This window comes from Pisolithus orientalis (assembly GCF_024613125.1).
Source record: "Pisolithus orientalis strain OTSU chromosome Unknown F5J12scaffold_20, whole genome shotgun sequence".
Lineage (NCBI taxonomy): Eukaryota > Fungi > Basidiomycota > Agaricomycetes > Boletales > Pisolithaceae > Pisolithus > Pisolithus orientalis.
The window spans coordinates 218,087-241,041 of NW_026260801.1; the positions used below are offsets into that span (position 1 = coordinate 218,087).

At 43.0% G+C, this 22,955-nt stretch overlaps 4 protein-coding genes across 4 annotated transcripts; all 4 read right to left on the minus strand.

Moving 5' to 3' along the window:
• Positions 1 to 8,418: 8,418 nt before the first annotated feature.
• Positions 8,419 to 9,267, minus strand: F5J12DRAFT_783762 (uncharacterized protein; the record flags this gene model as incomplete). The annotated part of the gene is made up of 5 exons (XM_051742907.1): positions 8,419 to 8,583; positions 8,635 to 8,710; positions 8,887 to 9,002; positions 9,031 to 9,084; positions 9,142 to 9,267. 5 exons carry the CDS (start codon positions 9,265 to 9,267, stop codon positions 8,419 to 8,421), a joined length of 537 nt encoding a protein of 178 aa, XP_051598722.1.
• A 1,390-nt stretch (positions 9,268 to 10,657) lies between these two features.
• On the minus strand, positions 10,658 to 12,224 carry F5J12DRAFT_783764 (uncharacterized protein; the record flags this gene model as incomplete). The annotated part of the gene is made up of 6 exons (XM_051742908.1): positions 10,658 to 11,131; positions 11,176 to 11,310; positions 11,455 to 11,560; positions 11,594 to 11,616; positions 11,672 to 12,043; positions 12,105 to 12,224. The coding sequence occupies 6 exons, from the start codon at positions 12,222 to 12,224 to the stop codon at positions 10,658 to 10,660; spliced, it is 1,230 nt and encodes a 409-aa protein (XP_051598723.1).
• A 706-nt stretch (positions 12,225 to 12,930) lies between these two features.
• F5J12DRAFT_906260 (heat shock protein 70 family) lies at positions 12,931 to 15,199 on the minus strand (the record flags this gene model as incomplete). Its single annotated transcript, XM_051748768.1, has 9 exons — positions 12,931 to 13,067; positions 13,135 to 13,338; positions 13,386 to 13,692; positions 14,044 to 14,433; positions 14,455 to 14,539; positions 14,594 to 14,670; positions 14,752 to 14,800; positions 14,857 to 15,044; positions 15,173 to 15,199. 9 exons carry the CDS (start codon positions 15,197 to 15,199, stop codon positions 12,931 to 12,933), a joined length of 1,464 nt encoding a protein of 487 aa, XP_051598724.1.
• Positions 15,200 to 15,890: 691 nt separating this feature from the next.
• Positions 15,891 to 19,279, minus strand: F5J12DRAFT_906261 (uncharacterized protein; the record flags this gene model as incomplete). Its single annotated transcript, XM_051748769.1, has 19 exons — positions 15,891 to 16,096; positions 16,207 to 16,318; positions 16,373 to 16,465; positions 16,538 to 16,705; positions 16,761 to 16,835; positions 16,862 to 16,936; positions 17,000 to 17,188; positions 17,243 to 17,312; positions 17,391 to 17,551; positions 17,601 to 17,657; positions 17,760 to 17,808; positions 17,863 to 18,059; positions 18,127 to 18,294; positions 18,349 to 18,375; positions 18,400 to 18,570; positions 18,629 to 18,704; positions 18,729 to 18,752; positions 18,819 to 18,966; positions 19,114 to 19,279. The coding sequence occupies 19 exons, from the start codon at positions 19,277 to 19,279 to the stop codon at positions 15,891 to 15,893; spliced, it is 2,232 nt and encodes a 743-aa protein (XP_051598725.1).
• Positions 19,280 to 22,955: the final 3,676 nt, after the last annotated feature.

Consider the following 22,955-nt stretch of genomic DNA (forward strand, 5'->3'; position numbering starts at 1 on the left):
CATGCTCCCAGACCATGACAATCAGGCTGACCTAGATCCTGTTCTGCCATACACAGAGGAAGGAGATGCTGACCCACCTTCTCCCCATCAGGAACTGACTCCTCCTGCTGAGTTGGTATTGGCATTGAATGATGCTCTCACCAAGGCTCAGGCCTTAGTCACTGAGATCAATCTTGTGGTCAACACTGACCACACTGAGTTCGATTTGCTTTAATGCTGCATCATTTCACTATTTATGAATGGAATCTTATGTGCTTCTTTCAGTCATGTCTCTCATGGTTGCCAAGTGTACTGAAACTCAGATTTCCTGGGAACATGATGCTATGTATGAGGGGAATAAGTGGAGAGAGGAGTATGTGAAAAAGGTGATTGAATATATGGAGGCATTATATGTTAGAGAGCACACCCATTGGTGCTATGCTGTACCCAGCAGTAGGAGTTTCTTTGTGCACCCACAGCCCCTACTCACCCATGTCCCATTGTCCCTCATTGAGGTGACTTGGGACAGCTTCCTGACTTATCCAGGCCTCAATACACCATTCGAACTTCCCAGTCTCCATAATGCTTTCCATGGCTACCTTACTGACTTCACCCAAAAATCTCCTTCCTGTCTTCACCCAATGCCATCACTAACTTTAATAGTTGTGACCTTCCTAGTCTTACCTATGAAGATTGTGCCCTCTGGACTGTTCCAGCTGCCACCATTACTCATGACATGTTTGTCTACATGTACCACAACTGCCATCCCCTCTACATCTCAGGAAACCCTTTCCATGAGCTCATCCCTCCTCTCAGGGTTTGGCACAAGTATTTGGAAGGCCATTACAGAGGACTTTGGTGTGAAGGAATCACTGACATTGACTACATCCCACTCTTCTTCCAAGAATGTCAACACAGAGGTCACTTGTTCAACCTCCAATTACTGGAGTTTGTTGACAAGTTTAAGGCTTGTGGAGATTTGGATGATTCCAGAACTGGATATGATAAAGCTTGCCAACATCTTTGGTGGGTTGACTCTACTGGTATGAAGTGGTTCACTTACTGACCAGGAACAGACATGGTTATGGCTGACTTTGAACATGTGATGGCCTGTGATACTGGCATGGCTTTCAGCCAACCCAGACATTGCAGATTACTTGCCAACACTCTTGCTCAGGCTTGCATGGCTGCTGAAACTTGTCACCAACTATCCTCTCCCTGGTACAATGGATGTACCATACACATCAGGTGGCTGGTTCCTCAAGTATCCTGATGGATCTCTTGCCCCATCTCTAGATAGTTCCTACAATCCTTTCAAAATTCTTACATCTAGAGAGTATGGCAATTGCATATATGGCTGGTTCCCTTTTCCTTATTCTTGTGCCTCTGAATGGTTAGGCTTTTTGAACCCCCATGGACTTCATGAAATGGGCTGGTTGCTTTTGTCCTACCATTATTTCCCTGACTTGTGCTTCGATTCTGTCAAGTACAATGCTCAGAGGAATTCTTGCATTGCCAACTGGCAATATGCTGAGAAAGGCATGGAACCAGAACTGAAACAAAAGAGAAACCCATTGAGGAAACAAGTTAACCACCCCTTGCAACAGGCCAGAGCTGCCAAATGCTGAAAGGCTTTATGCACTCTTCTCAACCAAGGATTTAACCCTGGACTCACCAATCCATGATCAACTTTCCTATATGACCATCTAATCCTTGACATGTATTAGAATGTCTTCTGAAGGAGGTCTCAGAAAGAACATCCCAAAGCTCAATGAGATGAACTATGCTGTTTGAAGTGTTATGATGAAGGCATATTTTCAGACTCTAGGAGTGTGGAATATTGTTGCTGGCACAGAGGCATTACCTGCAGATGCAGATGAAGCTTGAGTCTGGAGGATTTCCAACTCTAGAGCTCAAGGGTGTATCACCCTCTACTGCAATCCCATGATTGCTCTCTCCATGGATGCCCATGTCACTTCAAAACTCAAATGGGATGACCTTGAGGTGAAGTATGGCAAACCATCTGCCATGACTACTTTCATGGAGTTCCAGTGACTCCTTAAAATTCAAATCAAACCCAAGGATGATCTCATGGCCAAAATTGCTGAGATCAATATGCTCTTCAAGACCATCTCTGGTCAGGGCATTACCTTGGATAATAAAATGAAGTTGCTTCTTTTGGTTCACTCTATGACTGCCTCCTGGGACCAAGCTCCCACCAACATCCTATCATCCATTGATCCCACACAACTAGAACCAGACAAAGTGATTCCTCATATGAAGGAACTCTGATCTCATTGGTCCAGACAATCATTATTACCAAGACAAATGGGAGAAGCCTCTGGCTCTTCCCAAACTCAAGTCAAAAAGGAGTCTAATTCCTTACTCACTCACATGAACAAGCCACCCCTCTGCAATATTTGCAAGGGCCAGCATAATACACAGGACCATCGAGGTGGATCTGGTAACTCACATGGCAGTGGTGGCCATGGTGGTTTCTGAGGAAATTGCAGATGAGGGGGAGGTGGTTCTTACCAACCTTACCCTCAAAACAATCAGCAGGGTGGTTCATCCAACTGAGGACAAAACCAAAACAGGCATCATGGCAAGGGCAAGGGAAGAGCCCAAGCCAATGAACTAGATGTTCTGGGACAGGGCGCTGAGGAACTTAACCTCACCTCTATTGAGGAACTGCCTGAAAACTATCCCTCTGATGTTTATGAAATTGATGCAATTAATTTCTGCATCTGCCCTCAATCCCCAGAGTATTCTCTGGATGAACCAGTTGAGACAGTAATGTCTCCTGACATGGAAACTACACTTGGTGCCCACACTATTGTCACTTCTCAGGTTCCATCACCCAAGTTAACTGCTGAGGATATTGAAATGGCCATGGAACATGTTGGACATGTTCCAACTTTGCCAATCCAACCCAACAGTACTCTCTCGGAATGGTACCAGGAGGAGATACAGAACTCCTTTATGAATGAAGTTGAGTCAGTCACTCCTCAAGTCAACATACCAAGATCTAATTCTCCTTGCTTTTGCACTATTTGCCTGTGCTTCTACCACTCAGCCTCAATGGGTTTCAGAATGGGTTTACCCCTTCCAGAACTCTTACAATGGAAGGACATGGATCCTCTTTCAAGGACAATTCTGTTTCCCTCTTCTGAGCAGGGAACCTTGCTGGTATCTGGTCCATCCATCCAACCCATGGATGGAGTGGGAGTTACCAGTGTGGCTAGTGCAGGTGTGGCAAGAGAGAGGAATTCTGCAGAGACAAGCTTGCAGATTGTTTGAGGAGACAGACATATTTCCAAGTCTTCCCAAAAATCTCACAGAGGTGTTACAGTTTCATTAGCAGACTTCCATGTGAGTGTACTAAATCCAAGGACTCATATCCATCCTCATCCTTTTATTTGTCTTGATGTACCAGACTTTGACTATGACCCAGAGAACTCAGTCAGTGGTTATCACCCTGGTGAATTCAATCATAATGCATATGATGCCTTTGACTGTTACCCATGTGACATGTCAGTCTATCAAACACTACCAAAAGGCAAGTCCATTTGGTTACTTGACTCTGGCATAATCAGTTAGGACACCTGACTAATAATATTCTTCACCATCTTTGCCAGTTGGGTCTTCTGGATATACCCTTAACAGGGAATATTCTGTCCTGCAAAGGGTGTGCTCAGGGAAAAACAGCCTCTGAATCCTTTAAACCATCCTGGAAACATGCAACTCAACCTCTTGAACTCATTCATGCCAACCTCTTGGAACTTCCCATCAAGTCTTATTTCCAGTCCAAGTATGTTCTTACACTACTTGATGACTACTCTTCCTTCAGCTTCTGCATTTATTTTCAGAATAAATCTGACACTTATCGACAATTTGCTGATTGGTTGGTTGCTATACAACACCAACTTGGCTTGGAATTATCTACTCTCCATTCAGATCAAGGGGGAGAATTCATGGGAAATGCTTTCAAGGCACTCCTCACTTCACAAGGAATTGCACATCAGCTTTCTATAGCTGATCAGCCACAACAAAATGGCCATGCAGAACAATTTAATAGAACTGTTCTGGAAAAATCCAGAGCCATTCATCATCATGCATGTGTTCCAAAGAAATACTGGACCTTCACATTTGACTGTGCACTACACATGTACAATAGAACACCACTCAAAAGGATTAACTTCAAGACTCCAGCTGAATTATTCACTGGGAAAATTCCAGATATTTCTTATTTTCACACTTTTGGTTGCAAGGCATATGTTTGGGTACCAAAAGAACAATAAAAGGATAAGTTGGACCCACATGCAATTGAAATGATCTTTTTAGGATATGAACCAAAAACAAAAGGCTATAGATTTTTACATGGTCACAAGATCATTTTATCTTGCACTGCCAAGTTCATAGAAGACTCCTTTCCACTCTGTTCAGATAGCAGAGAAAGAAAATCCAATACCTCAAATGACCCAGATTCTGACTCTGACCAATCTGCTGGACCAAATGATGATTCAATTGGAAACCTACCAGATTTTGGGATTGATCCTCCCACCATTGGACCTCATCCAGTCCAACCACAGAATTCTCCACTTCCTCCTCATTATCAAAACCCACAGCAGGGTGGTCAACAAAACAGACCATCACAGTTACCTCCTTGACCACACAGAGCACCTGCTGCTGTTCCTCTAGTTGACCCTTGCATTATTCAGCATCCTCATATTCCATATCCTGTTCCTGGGGATAATAGAAATCTTAGAAGGGCATACCTGGAACAAGCTGAAAACTCAGAACCTCATCCTAAAAGAAGAATTATCCCTGCTATTTGACCAGACAATGTATATAGGGGCCAGACCTCCTGTCCAAATAGAAAGGGATATTCAAAATAACCAAGATCAAGCTCAGGAATGGATTCATAATGCTGAGCAACATGCTCACAATACTAGGGAAGGTCAAAGAAGGGTACAAGAAGAGAGAAGGCCACCATCACCTGTTTGGCCACAACCTCCTTCTGTTCCAAGGGAATGGATTTCACATCCTCCCATGTCACCCTTGACTCCTCTTCCCCAATCTACTGCTCCACCATCTCCTGAAGCTGGTCCATCTCAAACTGCATGCATCAAAGAAGAAGAAGATCAGAAAGGATATTTCACAAATACTTTTGAATTCCCCCTCACTGCATGCATTAAAGAGTCTCTGGAACATTATAAAGATGTCCTGAAACTTAATCCTGAACTCCAAAAGAAATGGTTCAATGCTATGAAGGACAAGATTAAATCAATTGAGGAAAGGAATGTCTGGACAGTCGTGGACCCAAAACTGGATCACAAACCAGTCAAGTGTTGATGGGTTTTCACTATTAAAAGCAAGGGTCAGTATAAAGCTCATCTTGTGGCAAAGGGTTTCACACAAGAATTTGGAACTGACTTTGAAGACACCTTCTCCCTGGTCACTCATTTTGAGACTGTGCAAATTCTTCTATCATTCACAGCTCAGAAGAACTGGGAAATGAGCACCCTGGACATCAAGACTGCCTTTTTATATGGCAATCTGGATGAAGAATCTATATGGAACAACCAGAAGGTTTCAAAGTGAAAGGTCAAGAGCACAAGGTCTATTGGTTTCTGCAAGCTCTTTATGGTGTAAAGCAAGCAGCATTAGCATGGAACAAAGCCCTACATGCTTCCCTTCTTCACACAGGCTACACAAGATCCAAAGTGGATGCAGGGATTTATATTTTTAAATCCAATGCAGGCATGGTCATCTTCCTAGTCTATGTTGATGATGGATTATTCTTAGGATCTAATCCTAAACTCCTAAAAGCAAAGAAAGATGAGTTTATGAAGAAATGGGAATCAAGAGACCTTGGAGAATGCAAAGAATATCTCAGTCTACTGATCCACAGAAACTGTGCTAGGTGCAAGATCTACCTGGATCAGATCCCTTATGTCAAAAAGGTGATCAAATGATTCCAAATGGAGAATGCACACAATGTTCACACTCCATTACCCTCTGGCTACCAACCATCAAAACCAGAATTGTCCTATCAGGCAACCTCTGCTCTTCAATCCCAATACCAGAGCATTATCAGCTCTCTTCTGTATATGGCACTGGGAACTCACCCAGATGTTGCCTTTGCTGTAATTTGCATGTCTCAGTACATGGTGAATCCTACAGAAGAACACAAAAATAAAGCACTCCATATAGTCAAATATATTGCTTCCACTCCAAAGCTTGTGCTATATTATTCTGGGACTGAATCATGGATCTTTGGCTTTGTGGATTCTGATTGGGCAGCCAATGTGGACACTCATCATTCTACTACCAGCTATGCTATGTTTCTTGGCACCTCCCTAATTTCTTGGCAATCAAGAAAACAAAAGACTATTGCCTTATCCTCCACTGAAGCCAAATATATGGCTTTATGTGATGCTGCCAGACAAATTAAATGGCTTCATATGCTATATAAAGAGCTAGACATTCACATAGAGAAAACTATTCTCTATTGTGATAATATGGGAGCTCGCTTCATAGCTGAGAACCCAGTCTCTGATGGTCACTCTAAGCATATTGATGTCCAATGGCACTTCATTCGAGAATGTGTCCAGGACAATCTCTTTGCCATTGAATATATCCAGATGGACCAACAAAAGGCCAATGCATTAACCAAGTCTTTAACCTGGCAGAAATTTGAAACAAATCACTTGTTGATGGGTCTAATCACCCTACCATTCTAGAGTGATGGGGAGTGTTGGAAATACTGGTACTCAGTGTTTCTCATAGCCATGTTCTAGACTTGCTTATTAGATGAGTGTTACTCATATGATATCATGCTTGCTAAGTTACTCCACTTAGCTCCACTTTATTCTATGATGTTCCATTCTATTCTTTGCTATACATAGTAGGTACTCTTTTTACTTACCATATGTGCTCATGGTCTGTGCTCATTCCTACATGTATATAAACCCAGGGGTTTCTACCAAGTCCCCTCAGTGAATTCACATTCCTCTTACCTGACTATGAGCTCTACTCTTAAGTCAGAACTACTTAAAACCATTTACTTCTTCAAGCTCTCTCCAAGAATGAAGGCAAGTGCTTGCCTAGCTCTCACCCCTTTCCCCTTTCCTCTGCCAATATGTCCAACCTGCACACTCCAGTCCCAGCAGTGAGCAGCTGAACAAGGGCAAACTGAGAAGTGTCTTTGAACACTGCAACCTTAGAAGTGAACATGAATATGAGTCAAATGAAAGCAGTCTTTGTCTCCAAAAGCTGAATGAAGGCACAATTGTATTGTGGCCAACCATGGAAACTTGGATTACATTGGAGGTAGTTCACAGTGACCTCCCAGTCCACCATTGAAGCATACTGGACCTTCAAATATCGATACTCCTGGATCTTTGGAGGAATGTGGATAAGTCTGTATATAAAGGGAAGGGGATGTACTGTATGTGTCCTCATAATTGTATCCACTTGTCAAGGGGGAACCCATAAGTCAGGGGGCAAGTGTTGAGGAAGGTTTCTAGCTTCTGACAGAATCCATCAAACACCCAGCCATTTTGGTTAGTGTTCTCAACATCAGAGAGTGAGTGAGTCTGTTGGGGTGTGCTGAGCTTGGCATTCCCTTCAAGTACTGTGTTGTGGTCCTCATCATTGTTGATAGCATTGTTAACACACTTGTTTTCTGCATTGATGTGTGCCTGAATGAGTTTGGTTGCAAGTCAGTGGTGGTCAGCACAGAATCTGAGTGATGAATCATGAGTCAATTGCATAAGTGAGAGGAACTTAAATTGTACCTGCCCTGCAATATCCTTTTCATTTGAGTGATCCTGGTATGCATCTTTGAGCAGGCCATGCATTTTCTCATTGTGCCAGGCACTGTAGTTACAAACAATGCCTTTGCTTCAAATGTCACAGGTAACATGCTTCCAGAGATGCGCCTTCAGAAAGTTCCAATTATCCTTCAGATCTGTATCATCCAAATAACAAACAAAGGATCAGTACAACTGTTATAGAAAATCATTACATGATAATAGATGGTTGGATGAACAGAATACCTTTAGTTCATCCCTGAAGACAAGAAGTTCATCTTTGATCATACCAAGAGTCTTCTCAGTATGTACATCAAGTCCAATGAGGGTATTGAGTCGCAGGTAGCTACTGATCATACAAAGTAACTGATACCCATCTCAACACATCATCAGTGTCAAAATGTTGAGGGAGGCATAGAAACATTGCTATACCAGAGAGATTGTTAGCCATTGAACTACATTTAAACATGTCCTAATCGACTTACCCTGGTGAGATCTCACATTTTATTTCCATTGGAAAATGTGATGTGAATCACTGTATTGAAATGTGTGAGGCCTTGCAAACAGGGAATGGCAGAAACTCTGCACAACAGTTAGCCCATTGCACAGACTAAGTAGATTCTTACTGTGCTTCTAAACATGTCTCGGAATCGCAGCCAAGCTCACTGATGACAATCCTGAGTTCCCCATGGATGTGCTTGCCTCCCATGCCACCATGCAGGGAGTGAAGTGGCTCAAAACTGGCAGCCTGTTCAGGCTCTAAATGTTCTACTGACCAAAAAGCATTCTATTGTACATTCCATCAGTCGCAAACATAGTACATGTATTAAAGACCTACCTTGACAGGATGTAACCTGGGGGACTTCAATTTCTTCTCACTAACCATCTTCTTCTCCTCAAATAATGCCAGTGCTCTTTTGTGTTGCTCAGTAGTACACATTTCATATGTCTTCTTTAGATCCCAAAGCCACTCCAAGGGGACCAAACAAAACAGGCAAGGGCACTTGGACTTCATGCCTCATATAAGGGTCATCACACAGCTAGGAAGGCTTGGTAAGTATGATCAGGTTGCAGAGAAGTTAGTACCTACAGTTCTTCATAGTCAGCAGACAGGATAAGGACAAGTGGGAAGAGCCAGCAGAGAACCTTGTTGTAGCATCCATGAAGATAGCCAACCTTTGAGAGCTCCACAACCTTCTTGAGGAGCTAAAAAAAATGCTGTATGCCAGATGACATGTTTGAAGTTTGCATAGCCAGTCTTCCCCTCTTCTTTTGCAAGCTCAGGAACCTGTAAAACCCATTAGATCTATTCACTATTGCTCAAAAACAAAGGCATGGTACTCACAATTGGAAGCCAGCCAATAATGCAGCCACTGCCATATTGTTCACCATTGTGAACATGAACTGGGTGGTTCACATAATGTGCTATGACAGGGTAACCCTTGACAGTACCATGGGATGATAGCTGCATCTTGTCAGCATAAATTATAAATGTGAATGGGACCTTGTTATCCACATGACTGGGTAACTGTGACTTTATTGGCACAACACAAAAAAGTGGATAGTAAATTTACTAAGCATGGTGGTATGAGATAACATTAATTACAATGTACTTGAATATCCCACCAATGATCACTTGTCCAAGGTTCCATGTAGAAGTGCTCATATCTCTCACCATCATGTTTGAAGAGCCATTGGGCATCCCAGATGAAGTGTGGTGCAAGGGAGGAATTTTGCAAGAGGTTGAGGGCCCAGTCCCACAGAGGGCAGATATGGATGGGGAATGTCACATCATTGCCCTTATAGGGCACAGTAATTTTGAACTTGGAGAACTAACAAATGACTGGGAAGTGAGCCATACATCAAAAGCATGCCAGTAACAAAGAGTTTACCAGTGTTAACTGTGCTGCCACTCTATCCAAAGCAGTACATAGCCCAGCATTGTTGCATAGCATGACACTTGCAGTTCCTTGACTTATACAGTGAACCAACTTGAGATGGGAGTCAACTTGATTTGAGCTGAGCCCAGCTTCCATGGTGATCAAGGCAAAGATGTAATTGCCCTCTGAGGCAAAAGGGCACCAAGGCTCACAGTGTCAGAAATTTTGTAAAATTATTTAAATGGATTACAAGCGGTTGTAATGATTAAAATGAAATGCTTGCTTGCGATAGCATTGCAATGGTAAAGCTTGAACTGAAATTTGAATTGTTATATAGTTGTCATGTCATTGCAATGGAAATTGCAATGACCATTACACTAGGGTTGTGGGGGTCATATCACCAATTGTGGGTTAATCACCCTCATGTTATGGTGGCATTGCAATTGCCTTCCAATGTAGTCAGGGCACATTGCCATCTATGGCAATAGATGAGATAACATGGACCCTGTGTTGTCATAATTAGTATCACAATGCCATTGCAATAACCATGTGAATGTAGCAATTAAAATTGTGAGAAAAAAGCAACTCACATCACATTTATCTTATCTTTGCTTCCTTATCATTTTGTTACACACATCTCATTATTTTGATCTAATATACATCACATCGCACTGGTATTACTATTACTGTTAGTGTTACTGACTAATTATTGTAACTACAATTTTTTAAGTTGGGTGCTATGGATTCGAACTTGCAACCTATTAAAGTTCAATTAGCAAACTTGATTAGTGAACTGGTAGTTAACACTAAGAAGACTTACAACTGGCACAGTTTACTGCTAGACCATGTGTCCACACTTACCACTTGTAAGTCAAGTCCTCTTATGTAGTTTCTTAAGGACTTAGTAATTTGGCAACACTTTGTACTACCAAATGACAATGCTAATTATTTTGCAAATAAATGGTGTCAGGCTGTGACTAGCTACTTGACCTGTCTATGTCTACTGCCCCTCCCCCTACAAGACTTAGGTGCATTGGTACTGATGGACTCAGTAGCATTATTGATAGGTGGTCTGTCTGCAGTGCAGTGAGGTAGTGTTGTCAAATTGTCATTGGGTGGTGGTGTGGTTGTTGGTGGAGGGTTGGGAAATGGATCTGCAGGTGGTCCAATATCAGTCAGTTCATTGTCATTGTTGTCCTCTGAGGTCAGTGCTGCAGCATCAATTTCAGCCAAGAGGTCTTCAATCACACCAGTTGCAGATTGGGCAGAGACCATTCCCAGCTTTCCAAAGATGAAGGCATTCATTTCACTAATAACCCTCTGGATGTGTGTGTCAGTCCACTTCACAATGAGGATGCACTTGTAGGCACAGAATACATTGTAATAATCAACCTTGGACATGTGTCCAATGCCATTTCCCAGAAATTCAGTATCTGGGGAAAGTAGGAACATACACTAGAGGTGATCAGTTTCAGTAAATGGTGCTGTAGTTCACTTACAATAGTGGCAGCCCCAGCAATTGACCCTGGCATGACTGCAGTGACTTGCCATTTCCGCCCATTTGTTTTTGGTCCACTGCATTGCATGAAACCCTTGGCAAGCAATGCCTTGCCCCATAATGCTGCCTTCAAAATCTGTAAATACATTAGTAGTTAGATAATATAGCAATGCCAAATCATGACCTGCATGAGAGGCTGCCAATTCATGAACAGTTTCCATATGTCAACTTTCATATCCTTGAAGAGAAGTGGATACCACATGGTGAAACACAGGCTCACAGTCCCCACATCTTTCACTCCAAGCATCTTGACAATCTCTGGAACTTCAAGACAAGGGAAGTTGGGTATGAGATTTGCCTTCAGGAGGCCAAATATTTGCTCTGCACTGTCTCACAGTTTGTACAGAATGTTGGATCACCCAGACTGCATTCCTTGTGTGAACTAGATGGTTTCATCAGCCATGTATATTAATGGGAGGTTAACTAATGTCACACACCAGATCATGAAAAGAATTCAAATTTTGGACATGGCACAAGTGGTCTGGAAGGATTGCATCCAGCTCTGCAACAAGACAGAATTCTTCAGTAAGAGCAGTGGCATAGTGGTCAGTGGTTGAGAAAGATGGCACAGATACTGGAGATGGTTGGGATATCACATTTGTTGTCAGTGTGCAAGGGAAGAAAAGTTCTGTAGTGACACCATACTTCTTCACCAGCATCTGAATCTTGCTATCATATGCTAGTAGCTCTGGTAGGATGTTCTTCTTTGAATGCTGTGGCTTGTTAGCATCTAGAACCATGTTCTTCTCTTTCAGTTCCTGATTGCGGGTCTTTTCAACATCAAGCTGGAGCTGTGCAGTTCTGAGGGCCTGTTAATTTTTAAAGTAGTTTGATTAGAAACAATACTTTGCATGTAAATGGATGACGTACCTCTTCAAGACCAGGCTGGGCCCTGGATGACACACTTGGGGTCTGAGTGTTGGCACTTTCCTCATCATCTGAGCTGTCCAGGCCAGCAAAAGCAGATTGAGAATAGCCACTCAGAGACATCATAGGGGGACCAATATGTGGGTGGCCTGTGGGCATAGGATGCCTGGGCATTGGTCCATTTCTTCACATTATTTAAAGACTTGGAGTTGTGCCACAATCTGACAGTGAGGCCAGATATGTTTGCCAAAAGGACATCAGTAAGTCTGATGAGGTCAGCATGGATCAAGGGTCCAGTCTGCTTACCAGCTGGGATATGTGTACTTTCAACAAATACTGTCTCAATGCACCTCATGATTCCCTAAGTAGACTCCACTTTACATTCCAAGGTGCTGTGCTTCACATTCAACAAGTAGCATGTGTCAGCCACAAGGTCAACAACAGTGTGTTCCTTTCATGATAGGCCCTAATGTCTTCAAACCTATGAGCTTGGTCAATGTACATATAGTTACAATATGCAGAAAGCATAGAACAGTGGCACACTGAGCAGGGGTTGTGGGTTGTGGTGCAAGAGAGAGCAGCCTGGCTACCTTGAGTAGACCTTAGATGGGCAGTACTTCTCATGAGTCTATATGATGCATGCATGAGTTCATGGATGTAATGCAAGGGGGGGATGGTGGATGAACCAAAACCAAGTGAGTTGGGAAATGGAAATGTGCAAGGTGTGTCAGGATCCTTGTCCTCAGAGCCTTCTGTTGGCTCTGAAGAGGATGTATTCTGTGTGCTACACTCCTTGTACACCGTTCTGGAAAAGACCTAGCAAAGCTTGTCAAGTCTCACTGATCTTCTCCTTGATTTGCTCAGCAGTGACAGAGGCATTGCCAGTGAGACCTTTCAAGGCCAATTCATGAAGTTTGCCAATGGGTTTCAACACTTCCCTCTTGGCAGCATCAAGTTGGTCCTTGACTCATTCATTGCTATAACAGATGTGAATTAATGCAGGAGAGTGAAGTACCATGCAGTAAATATGTACCCTTCTCTGTGTCCACACAGACTGACTTGCCTCTGTTTGCTTCCTTAATGAGTTCTTGACATGCCCTATCTGCATCAGCATACTTCTTAGCATTAGAGATCATGTGCCCAATGTCCTTGTCACTCAGACCCAACAAGGACATGATCATCATAGACTGGTCCTTGCTGGTTGCCTTGTCCTTGGCAGTGACATGGACAATACCATCTAGAAGAGGTCAGCAAATCATCTAAAGGCACACAAAAGGCACATACCAGCATTGATGTCAAAAGTGATCCCAATTAGGGGGATGCCCTTCAGAGCAGGAGGGATGCCAACAAGGTTGAAGTTGCCAGGGAGCTTGTTGTCCTGAACACGTTCATGTTCACCCTGGAAGATCTTGACCTCAATGGTGGTCTGGCTGTCAGCAGTGGTAGAGAAGACCTGTGACTTCTTCATTGAAATAGTTGTGTTGCAGTTGATAAGCTTGGTCATGATTCCACTGAGAGTTTCAATACTGAGTGAGAGTGGAGTGATATCAAAAAGAAGAGGCATACAGGTCATACCACCAATGAGGATGACCTTGTTCACTTCACTAGATTTGACACTGGCATTGGACAATGCCTTCTTGCTGTTGGAGATATATTCTCCCCTGTGTTCTGCTCACTTTGGTGCGATGTTTGGGTGCTTACATAATCACCTTAGAGCGCACATTTTACAGTAGTTTATTCACTGTTCCCTCAGTAGCTTGTTGCACTACTGAGGGTAAGCTCACTTTCACTACCAGTATTATACTTACTGATATCCTGTAGATACCTACAGGTTGGTCTAATACATCAGTAGCTTGTTGCACTACTGAGGATACCTACAGCATCCTTCAAAACTTGCAAGGATCAATGGTATGTTGGATTAGATTAGAGGCTGGTAAGGGACTTGAATTGAGCACAGTTGAGTTTCATGTTGATATGCTTGGGGGCAAGTTGCATCTGCAGTGATGAAAGGCAAGTTGATCTCAGTCTGCATTGTGGATGATAGCTCGATCTTGGCCTTTTTGGCAGCCTTACAAATGTGCTGAATGGCCATGCAGTCTTGGCTGAGGTCAATACTTGACTCCTTCTTGAACTTGTTGAGGATATGGGTGATGAGAGCAATGTTGAAGTCCTCACCACCAAGGTGGGTGTCTCTGTTGGTAGACTTGACCCCAAAGACTCCCTTATGCATCTCCAAGATGGAGGTATCAAAGGTACCACAGCCAAGATCATATACAGCAATTACCAGCAACTTGGCATGGTCAAGGCCATATGCCAATGCCATGGCTGTTGGCTTGTTGATGACTCAGAGAACTTTGAGGCCAGTGATTTGACCAGCATCCTTGGTAGCCTGCCATTGGGCATCATTTAAGTATGTGGGGACTGTGATGACTGCATTGCTAATCATAGCAGTCAACACTGGAGAACTCATAGATAATATGCATGAAACTTACTTGACTTCCTTGTTGAGGTACTGCTTGGCAGTTGCATGCATCTTGGTAAGTATCATAGACAATAGCTCCTCAGCACTCTAGAAAGTACATTAGTTCTCTTACTGATCAAAAGAGTTGCAATGACATATGAATTGTTGTTTCCTGCTGCCAATGTCAACCTTGACAGCTGGTGGATGAGCACATGGCTTCTCAACCACCTTGAATGCCCTGTGGACAATATAAGATGCTTTCCTACTTAAATAATGCTTATGGCATATACTAACCAGTGCTTCATATCCTCCTGGACCTCCACTTCCTTGAATTTGTGACCAATCAAATGCTTGAATGCGAAGACAGTGTTGGATGGGTTGATGACAGCTTGATGCTTTGCAGGAAAGCCAATGAGACATTCCCCATGTTTCATGAAGGCCACTACTAATGGGGTTGTCTGGGCACTTTCGGAGTTTGTGTTCTTTGCAATCAATGACCACAGGATGCCTTGCACATGAGTGAGTAAAGGCATGTGCAGCTATAAGATGTTCTGATGTACCACATACACATAGTTGCCTGTGCGAGCAATGGTGATGCCATAGCAATCACCAATGACTTGGCACAGGACATAGGCATGGGTGCAGTGCAGCAGAAACTGGTGACATCTGCATCAAACAGGAATGGGAGGGAGTCTCGAAGGTAGTGGGAGGTGGCATGTTACATGAATGGGGGAGGGAGGCATGTGAACCCAGTGGATGGATTACAAGATACATGGGCCAAGAGAACAGGACTCAAAGTCACTTTGTCAAGTATGTAAGTAGGAAGTGGGCCTATCCCTGCAAATCTGAAGTTGGATGAGAACTAAACCTTGAGGAGTAAAGACAGTGGGGGAGTCACCTGATTTTGTCAAGACACAAGTTGGATCCCTGTGAACTCAAGCAAAGATGTAAGTTCGAAAAGGGACAATCCCTGCGAAATCAGGCAAGGATGTGGGTCAGGGAAGTGCCAACCTTTGTGAAATTGGGCAAAAATGTAAGTTGGAAAAGGGCCTACCCCTGCAAAATCAAGTGAAGATGTGAGTTGGAAAAGGGCTGACCCTGTCAAAACTGGGCTTGGGTGGGGTACTGAAGAGGCTGGTGACATCCACATCAAGTGGATGAGAGCAAGTCTCAGGGCAGTGGACAATGACGATATGGTATATTACAGTGGTGGCAGATATGCAGACCTCAGTGGCGATGGATAACAAGAAGGTAGTAAACTTACCATTGGAGAAAGAAGTGATAAGCAGGGGCAAACACATTCAAGGGCTGGTCAATGACTTACAATCTCAGTGGTGCCTGGCAGCCTTGTGCATCATTTGCACATGAAGAAACATGTCAGTATCAATTGTGTCAATTACAAGATAGTCACCAGTTCTTGTATGGTCTGGGTATAAAAGCACACCATGGATAATTGAGTGCATGGAGAAAATTTCAGCTGATTCACAGGGTTGCTCATGGACCCTCCACAGGCTGAGATGCATGTCCTTTATGGCTTGTGGCCAAGTTCAGGCATCATATGGTTGCACAAGAGCTAAACCGTGCTCTGGAACATGAAGATTAGTCAACCAAAGATATCACATTGCTGCGTCTTGAGGAGCACACAATTGTAACAGCTGCACCCATGGAAACTGGGATTACACCATAAATGATCTGTATACTGGCACCAATTGACAATTGATTCAAAGTTGACTTTAATATATCTGTATTCTATAATCTGCATCAGTAGTTAGATACCTTGTCATACATAAGAATATGACTAAAATCATACCTGATTGTTTGGTTGGAACTGGATGGCCTTGCCACCTGGAAGAGGTTTCCTTGCAGTTGTAAAATGTCTATTGAGGAACTCATTAAGTTTCACCTGGAATCAGGTGAATGCCTTGTCAGTGGCACTTCTCTGCTCAATGTCTTCAAAGGTTAAAGGATACTTCACTTTACTCCCTAACTTGACATGGAAAAAATCTTCCTGCTCAATGTTGTCAGTGTCATCACCACCAGGGCTTCCTGCACTGGTTTCTGTGTTGGACATATATGTATCATAATCAGCAATCCTGCAACAGATGAGTCTGGACACCAACTCAAGATGGTTGATGTCAAGAATCTGCGAATATGTAAATTTTGCAGATACACCAAGCTAACAACCATGAATGGCACACTTGCTCCATGACATTTTTGAAGTTTGTACATCTTTGATACTTCTCCTTCAAAGGCCCATGCATCTTCTTGTTTGGCTTAGTATTGAAATTTTGCATGTGACACCTTTAGCTTTGATGTCATTGAATACATGCATGCATGTGTGGTTCTTTGGGAAATTCCATGTTTTCTTGGTGGTCTCAGTTTTCTCAGAAAATTTCTTGTGTGAAAATGGTCAGTTGACACAAATTAAAGTTGTCACTACAAGATGTACCTGCATCAAAGTGTTAAATGTTGCAAGTGCCTCTTGGCCTGCCTCAAGTGTATGTGCCATGTGTAACTTGAGCCCTGTATACAAATCAAATTCAATATAAGTGCATAGACAACAAAGTAGGAGGTAGCCCTCCATCTCTGTAGGTAACAAGACATCATGACACATGAACACAACTATCTGTGCTAAGAATATATGACCATTCAAAAATTAAACTTTGCAATGAATACATACCTTTGACAAGTCCCCAAATTTTTGGCCATCAGTGTATGAGATGGAGAGGGCTTCATCGAAGTGATTTAGACTGTGCTAGCATGGCATGACACTGAAACTAGTAATTGGTCAATATACCGGCACCCACTACACCATAGAATAGACTCACTTCTGCTCCACTTTTGCCATGACTTGATGACCTCCCTTCTCGAGGATCCTAAGAAGCTCTTGCCACAGGTGATCACCAAACTTTCCTGCAAAATTTGCATGCAGCTGATCCCAAGACAGGGCATGATAAACATCTGTATTTGCAATGACCACGAATGCATTCTAGCAAAGATTGGAGTATTATTGTGGATGAAACAGAGGGGGAGCTTACATGAACATCACAAAGACCCTGCTGTATCAAAATTTGTTCTCTTTTCTCAGTAGTGTCCTGTGATCACACCTCCTGCAATGTCTTAAGAATATTATCAGTCATATGAAGCTTGCATCAAGCTGGAAACTTTGATATGTCATCATGACAGATGAGACACACAGGACAAGGGAAGTTGGACCTGACACTGCATATGAGTGCCATGACTGCCCTAAATGTCAAGAATGTCAGTCAATGAATTAGTATGTCAGGACCAACTATGAACTGTTCTTCATAATCAGCAGACAAAATGAGGATCATGGGGAAGAAGCAATGTGGAACACCATCCCAACATTTTACCCAACAGCCTGTTTGTGACTCTTTCTCAATTGTTCCTAAAAGTTTCTTGAAGGACTCATGCCAAACTGCATTCTTGAAATTTGCAAACCAAGGTTTCCCAGAATGTTCCTTGTCTTCCTTCACCTGTTACAAAGCACATGAAAATAAGATAATAGTTAAACAGGTGAATGATGTACGATCAGGTAGCCACCCAACAATGTGACCACCTCCTGAGGTCTTTGCCATTCTGCATCCAAGTTGGCAGGTTGGCAAGCTGAGCAACAACAGGGTATCCCTTCTGTTGCCCAAATGACAACAGCTTTGCTTTGTCAGCATACAAAATAAATGGAAGAGCCTTCCCATCTGGAGGCAGTTTGTCCTGAATATTAGGGGAATGACATGCAACAATAATCTATCTAATATACATATGCACTTGGATGTTCCAAAAGTCATCAGCTGTCTATGGCTCATCAATGAAGCAAACAAAAGAGGAGCCATCAAACTTGAAAAGATGCTTTGCATCAAAGACAAAGTGTGGACCCACACCAGGGTGTTTAAGAAGATCAAATGCCCAGTCCAAAAGCAAATGATAATACATGGGGAATTTGAGTGACTCGCCATCTACACCAACTACATGAACCAACTCTTTCTTGAACTAGACTAGGTGTGATTAGATGGTAGTGCAGAATGAAAGTTCTTAGAAATTCACTTACTCCCATCATATGGTGTGAAGCAGCCTTCCACATGCTGTGAAGATCACTGTATTTGTTCAGCATGAATGACTCAGTTCTGCAGCAGGCAGATTTTATCAACTTGAGAAAATGGTTGACTTGATCCCTGTTAAGAGCAGCCTCGAGGACCAGTTCCAAAAATTTGAAGTTGAGATGCAATCAGAATGGATACCAAGGATCAGTGGAAGTATCAGGTTTGTACACTTTTGGCCTGTGGCCCTGGGCAAACTCAGCAAATGGTATGTCTTGAGGTGGCCTGGCAGCATGTGGATGGTATTTGATTTGTATGTCATCAACATTATTGACACCAATGTTGACACCTGCAGCTGGATTATTGTTTGGCTATCTGTTACTAAAATATATCATAATGCACTGCCCACTTCAGGCATGAACCAGAAATCATTGATGTCTGTAACAAGCCAGATCAATTCAAAAACTAAGGAAGACTATATTATAATCACCCTTACCTTGTTGTGGGCCAGCACATAGCTGGGCAGAAGACCCAGATTCAGGATTGTCAACTTCAGGCAGTTGCTGAGAGCCACTTGAGCTGGCTGCAAACTGTAAAATGATGGTAGAGTGTGATCCATAAGCATTGATGCCTACCTTGATGTAGCATCCCCAGATATGCATTATCTTCTTTCTCTCTGCAAGCTCTTTTGATACATGACTTGCAATGATGTCCAAGTCCAGTCAGTTTGAACACTTTTCCACATGACTCACAGGTAATGGTTGGTTTTTCCACAGGCATATTTGACAGTTACAGACTGTATGGACAACAAATGAGATATGAACAAAGAGGATGGGTGTAAATGAGTGAAGTTTGAAGCTTGAAGGCTGATTCAGCGATGCTGAGACTTAGTGGGTGAGGTATATGCATTGTAAACTTGTTGCAATTGTGTGGCGATACACCTGAGATTCCAACCTCCCATGGTAATCTGATCGCAATCACATTCTCATCATGTGAAAATAATGCATCATTGCAATGGGCCAAACTTATTTCTGACAAGTCTGGGGGCATGCATTCAAGGTTTTGCTGGCTGAACTCTTCAGTGGATTGGAAAAGGGTTGGGCACTTACTATGGGCATGAAATTTGGTCTTGAAGTTGGGAGGATGGTCATTTGTGGCATCTGGTGCAGTGGAGTTCACTGAGTGACCCATCACATGGGCTGTTATTGACATGTCAGAGTCTATAATCATATAGGCAATGAAAGATTAGTTCAAATGCCAGCTTATGACACATATGCTCTGAACCTACCTGAGTCTGACATACCCCTACCATGAGGGTCCACCATGCCCATCAACACATCATCTTCATCAGGAGCAAAACTAGTCAGTGATCCTGACCAGTAACATGTAAGTGTCAGTGAGAGCCATACTAGTGGTTTACATACCAGGAATAAATTGTGAAGGGCCTACTGTTACTGATGGCTGTCTGAGTGGTGCTGGTATCATAGCTATGGCAGAGTCAGGACCCAAAGATCCAGCAATGTGAGGGTGCACTGATGATGAGGATGTCGCAGTGGCTGCTTCCTTAGCAATATTGGCTAGTAGGCAACCATTGTAAGCTAATGGGCAGTTGAGAGGATTTCATAAAAATGATCACCTCATCCCAGTGAACATCCCATATGTATGCCTTATTGTGTTTGACCCATTCTTCACAGTTCTGGAGCTCCTTCACACAGCTCCCTTCATGCCTTTTGATCCCTTGCAGCAGGTAGAGGTTCCCACAGTACCTGCAAGGTTGCTTAGTAGAAGATTCTTTTGATCACTGGTAGTTTTGATGGGGTGGCATGGTGGAGAGGACACAGGTGAAGAGAATGAGGTCTCAGTGTCACAACCAGTAATGTTTTGTAATTGATGGTTGAATCTAATCAATAGCAATCATGTGATATGCACTTACAATGATTCATTGGGCTTAAGGTGCACATTCTAATACCTAATGGAGTATTGTTGTGGCATTAACATAATAAGTCAGTCTAAGACATCATTACATTGCCATTGGTATACCATTGAATTAGGCATCTCAGTCACATGACAAGCCACCAGGATTGTTATGGTGCTTAACTTTTTTGTGACACATCCTCAAAAGGATAGATGCAAAAGTGCAGCAAAGCTGCAACTGTTAACAGACAATGTCCAAGAGGACATACAGAATGAGCAAACTTCCAAGGAGGATAAGAGCCTGGTGAGGAAGAATTGGTGCAAGTATATGAGGAAAATGTGGGTGGTAACCCCAATGATATGTGTATACAGTTCAGGGACTTAGCCTATGGAAAATGAGGTGCAAATACTCAGTAAGTGATTAGTAACTGATAACTAAGGAATGTAAGCCATTGGAATCAACTGAGAAAGCCTCAGTAAGTGTTGGTAAGGAGCAATAAGGGAAAGGTGAAAAGTCACTAAGCAATGTCATAGATTGCCAAGTGAGACAAGGACAGTCAAAACATCCAAGTATGAGTTAAGGAACATCAGAAACCAAGTAAGTGCATTGGTTATGTATTAGGGGGTGGCTGTGCATATCACATCTTGAAGGAATTGTTACTAGACTGCAGTGGGATGGTAAAGAGGCAGTGCTTGTCTGATGCCAATGGACTACAACCAGACAAGGAGGTCAGGTGTCATTTGTCAAAGGGATCAAGTGGCAGGGGTCTGTGGGGGTGACAAGAGCATTGGTGATTACATTTTCCACCCACTTGTACTCTCATTGAAGCAAGTAAAAACTTTATGGATGAGGCTCTGGTAGAGGAGAGGATGCAGGGGGAACATCTTCTACTATGCCTTGCAGTAAGAAGGCAAGATGTGTGTCATACTCATCATGGATGTGATCAGGGAGAGTGGAGGACAGTAGAGTATACTGTAGCTGTTGCAATTTTGAGTGTTAATTCTTTTTCAAACCCTGTCCACATCCTCCTTTGGGTTGAAGACTTTGACTTTTTCAATTCATTAACCTCATGTTCCATAGCACAAATGTCATCTTGTGAAAGAAAGACTGTAGCTGTAGAATTTTCTGGATCATCTGGATGCCCACTTGTCAGTGAAATAATAATTATTACATAGGTGGGGGGAATGATGGTATAAGACTATGAGGAGTGATTGTCCAAACATAAGACCCACACAAGACAGTGAGTGAAACATGACCTACTTGCTTAGTGCACCTACCATGCCACATGGTGATCTTCATTGTCAGAATCATTGTAATGATGCCTCTTGCATGGAGGCTCCTGATAGACATACTGGACAACACTAGTAATTGTTAGTCACAATGCAAAACTGTCATGACCATGCATTCATTCTAAGTCCCCACTCACTCTGCACCCTTTTCTGCCTGTCATTCACTCACTCCACACCAACTCCACCCACCTTCTGTCATTTACAAACCATCTCCACTCTGACTGCTGTTGGCCTTGTACTGCTCTCCTACCAGACTGCACAGACCATTCTCTGAGGAGTCATGTGACTACCCTTCAGACTTCTCCCTGACAGCATGCAGTCAGGTACTCTGCAGCATGTGCACTGCATGGTCCAGCACCTGGACTGTTCCCTTTTTGGGGTGTACTATGTTACCCATTTGTATGTCCTCCATCTACCCTTCATTCATTGTCTAGAAAGTTTTACTTGAAGTTTTATGAGTCTCCATATGTCAGTTCTGATTCTGATTACTGTACCTCTGTAGTAGTATAAAAGCATGTATTGTACTCTGCTGTTCTTCAGTACAAATATCAACTTAGTTCCTACTCCCTCTGTCTCCATCTTCTGCCTGTTGGAGTTACCTCTGACTTTCCATCTATTCTCTCCCTCTGAAATACGAGGGCTGAGATCATGCAAGGGGGTAGCACATGAGCTAAACCTGACACCCTCACTCTGCTCTGCCTTTACCTCAGTGGACTTCTTTCCTGCCAACACTCCACCAGTCAGAGTGCTGTTCCCTTGTGTTGGACTTGCTTCTGAACCTCTCCCCAGACCTCATCTAGTGTCGGAGTTGGTCAGAGTAGGCCCAGACTTGACAGTATATTCATACTTGCACTTGTATGATCTCATTTTCTGTCCTCCAAAAAACTTACACCATTATGAGAATTCAAGCTCAATCCCAAAGAGAGGCCACTGAGAACCTTGGTGTAGCACTGGCTAATCCACATTGACTCCCTTCCATCATTGAACAGTTTCAATCCTTCTCTGCTTGATGCTGCTCTCACACTGAAGGTGAAAGCACTTCACAGGCTGGTCACTCCAACCTCCACCCAACAACCTTCCATACTCTGTCTCCTTGTAACCAAGATGATGGACCCAACCATGACCCTGATGACC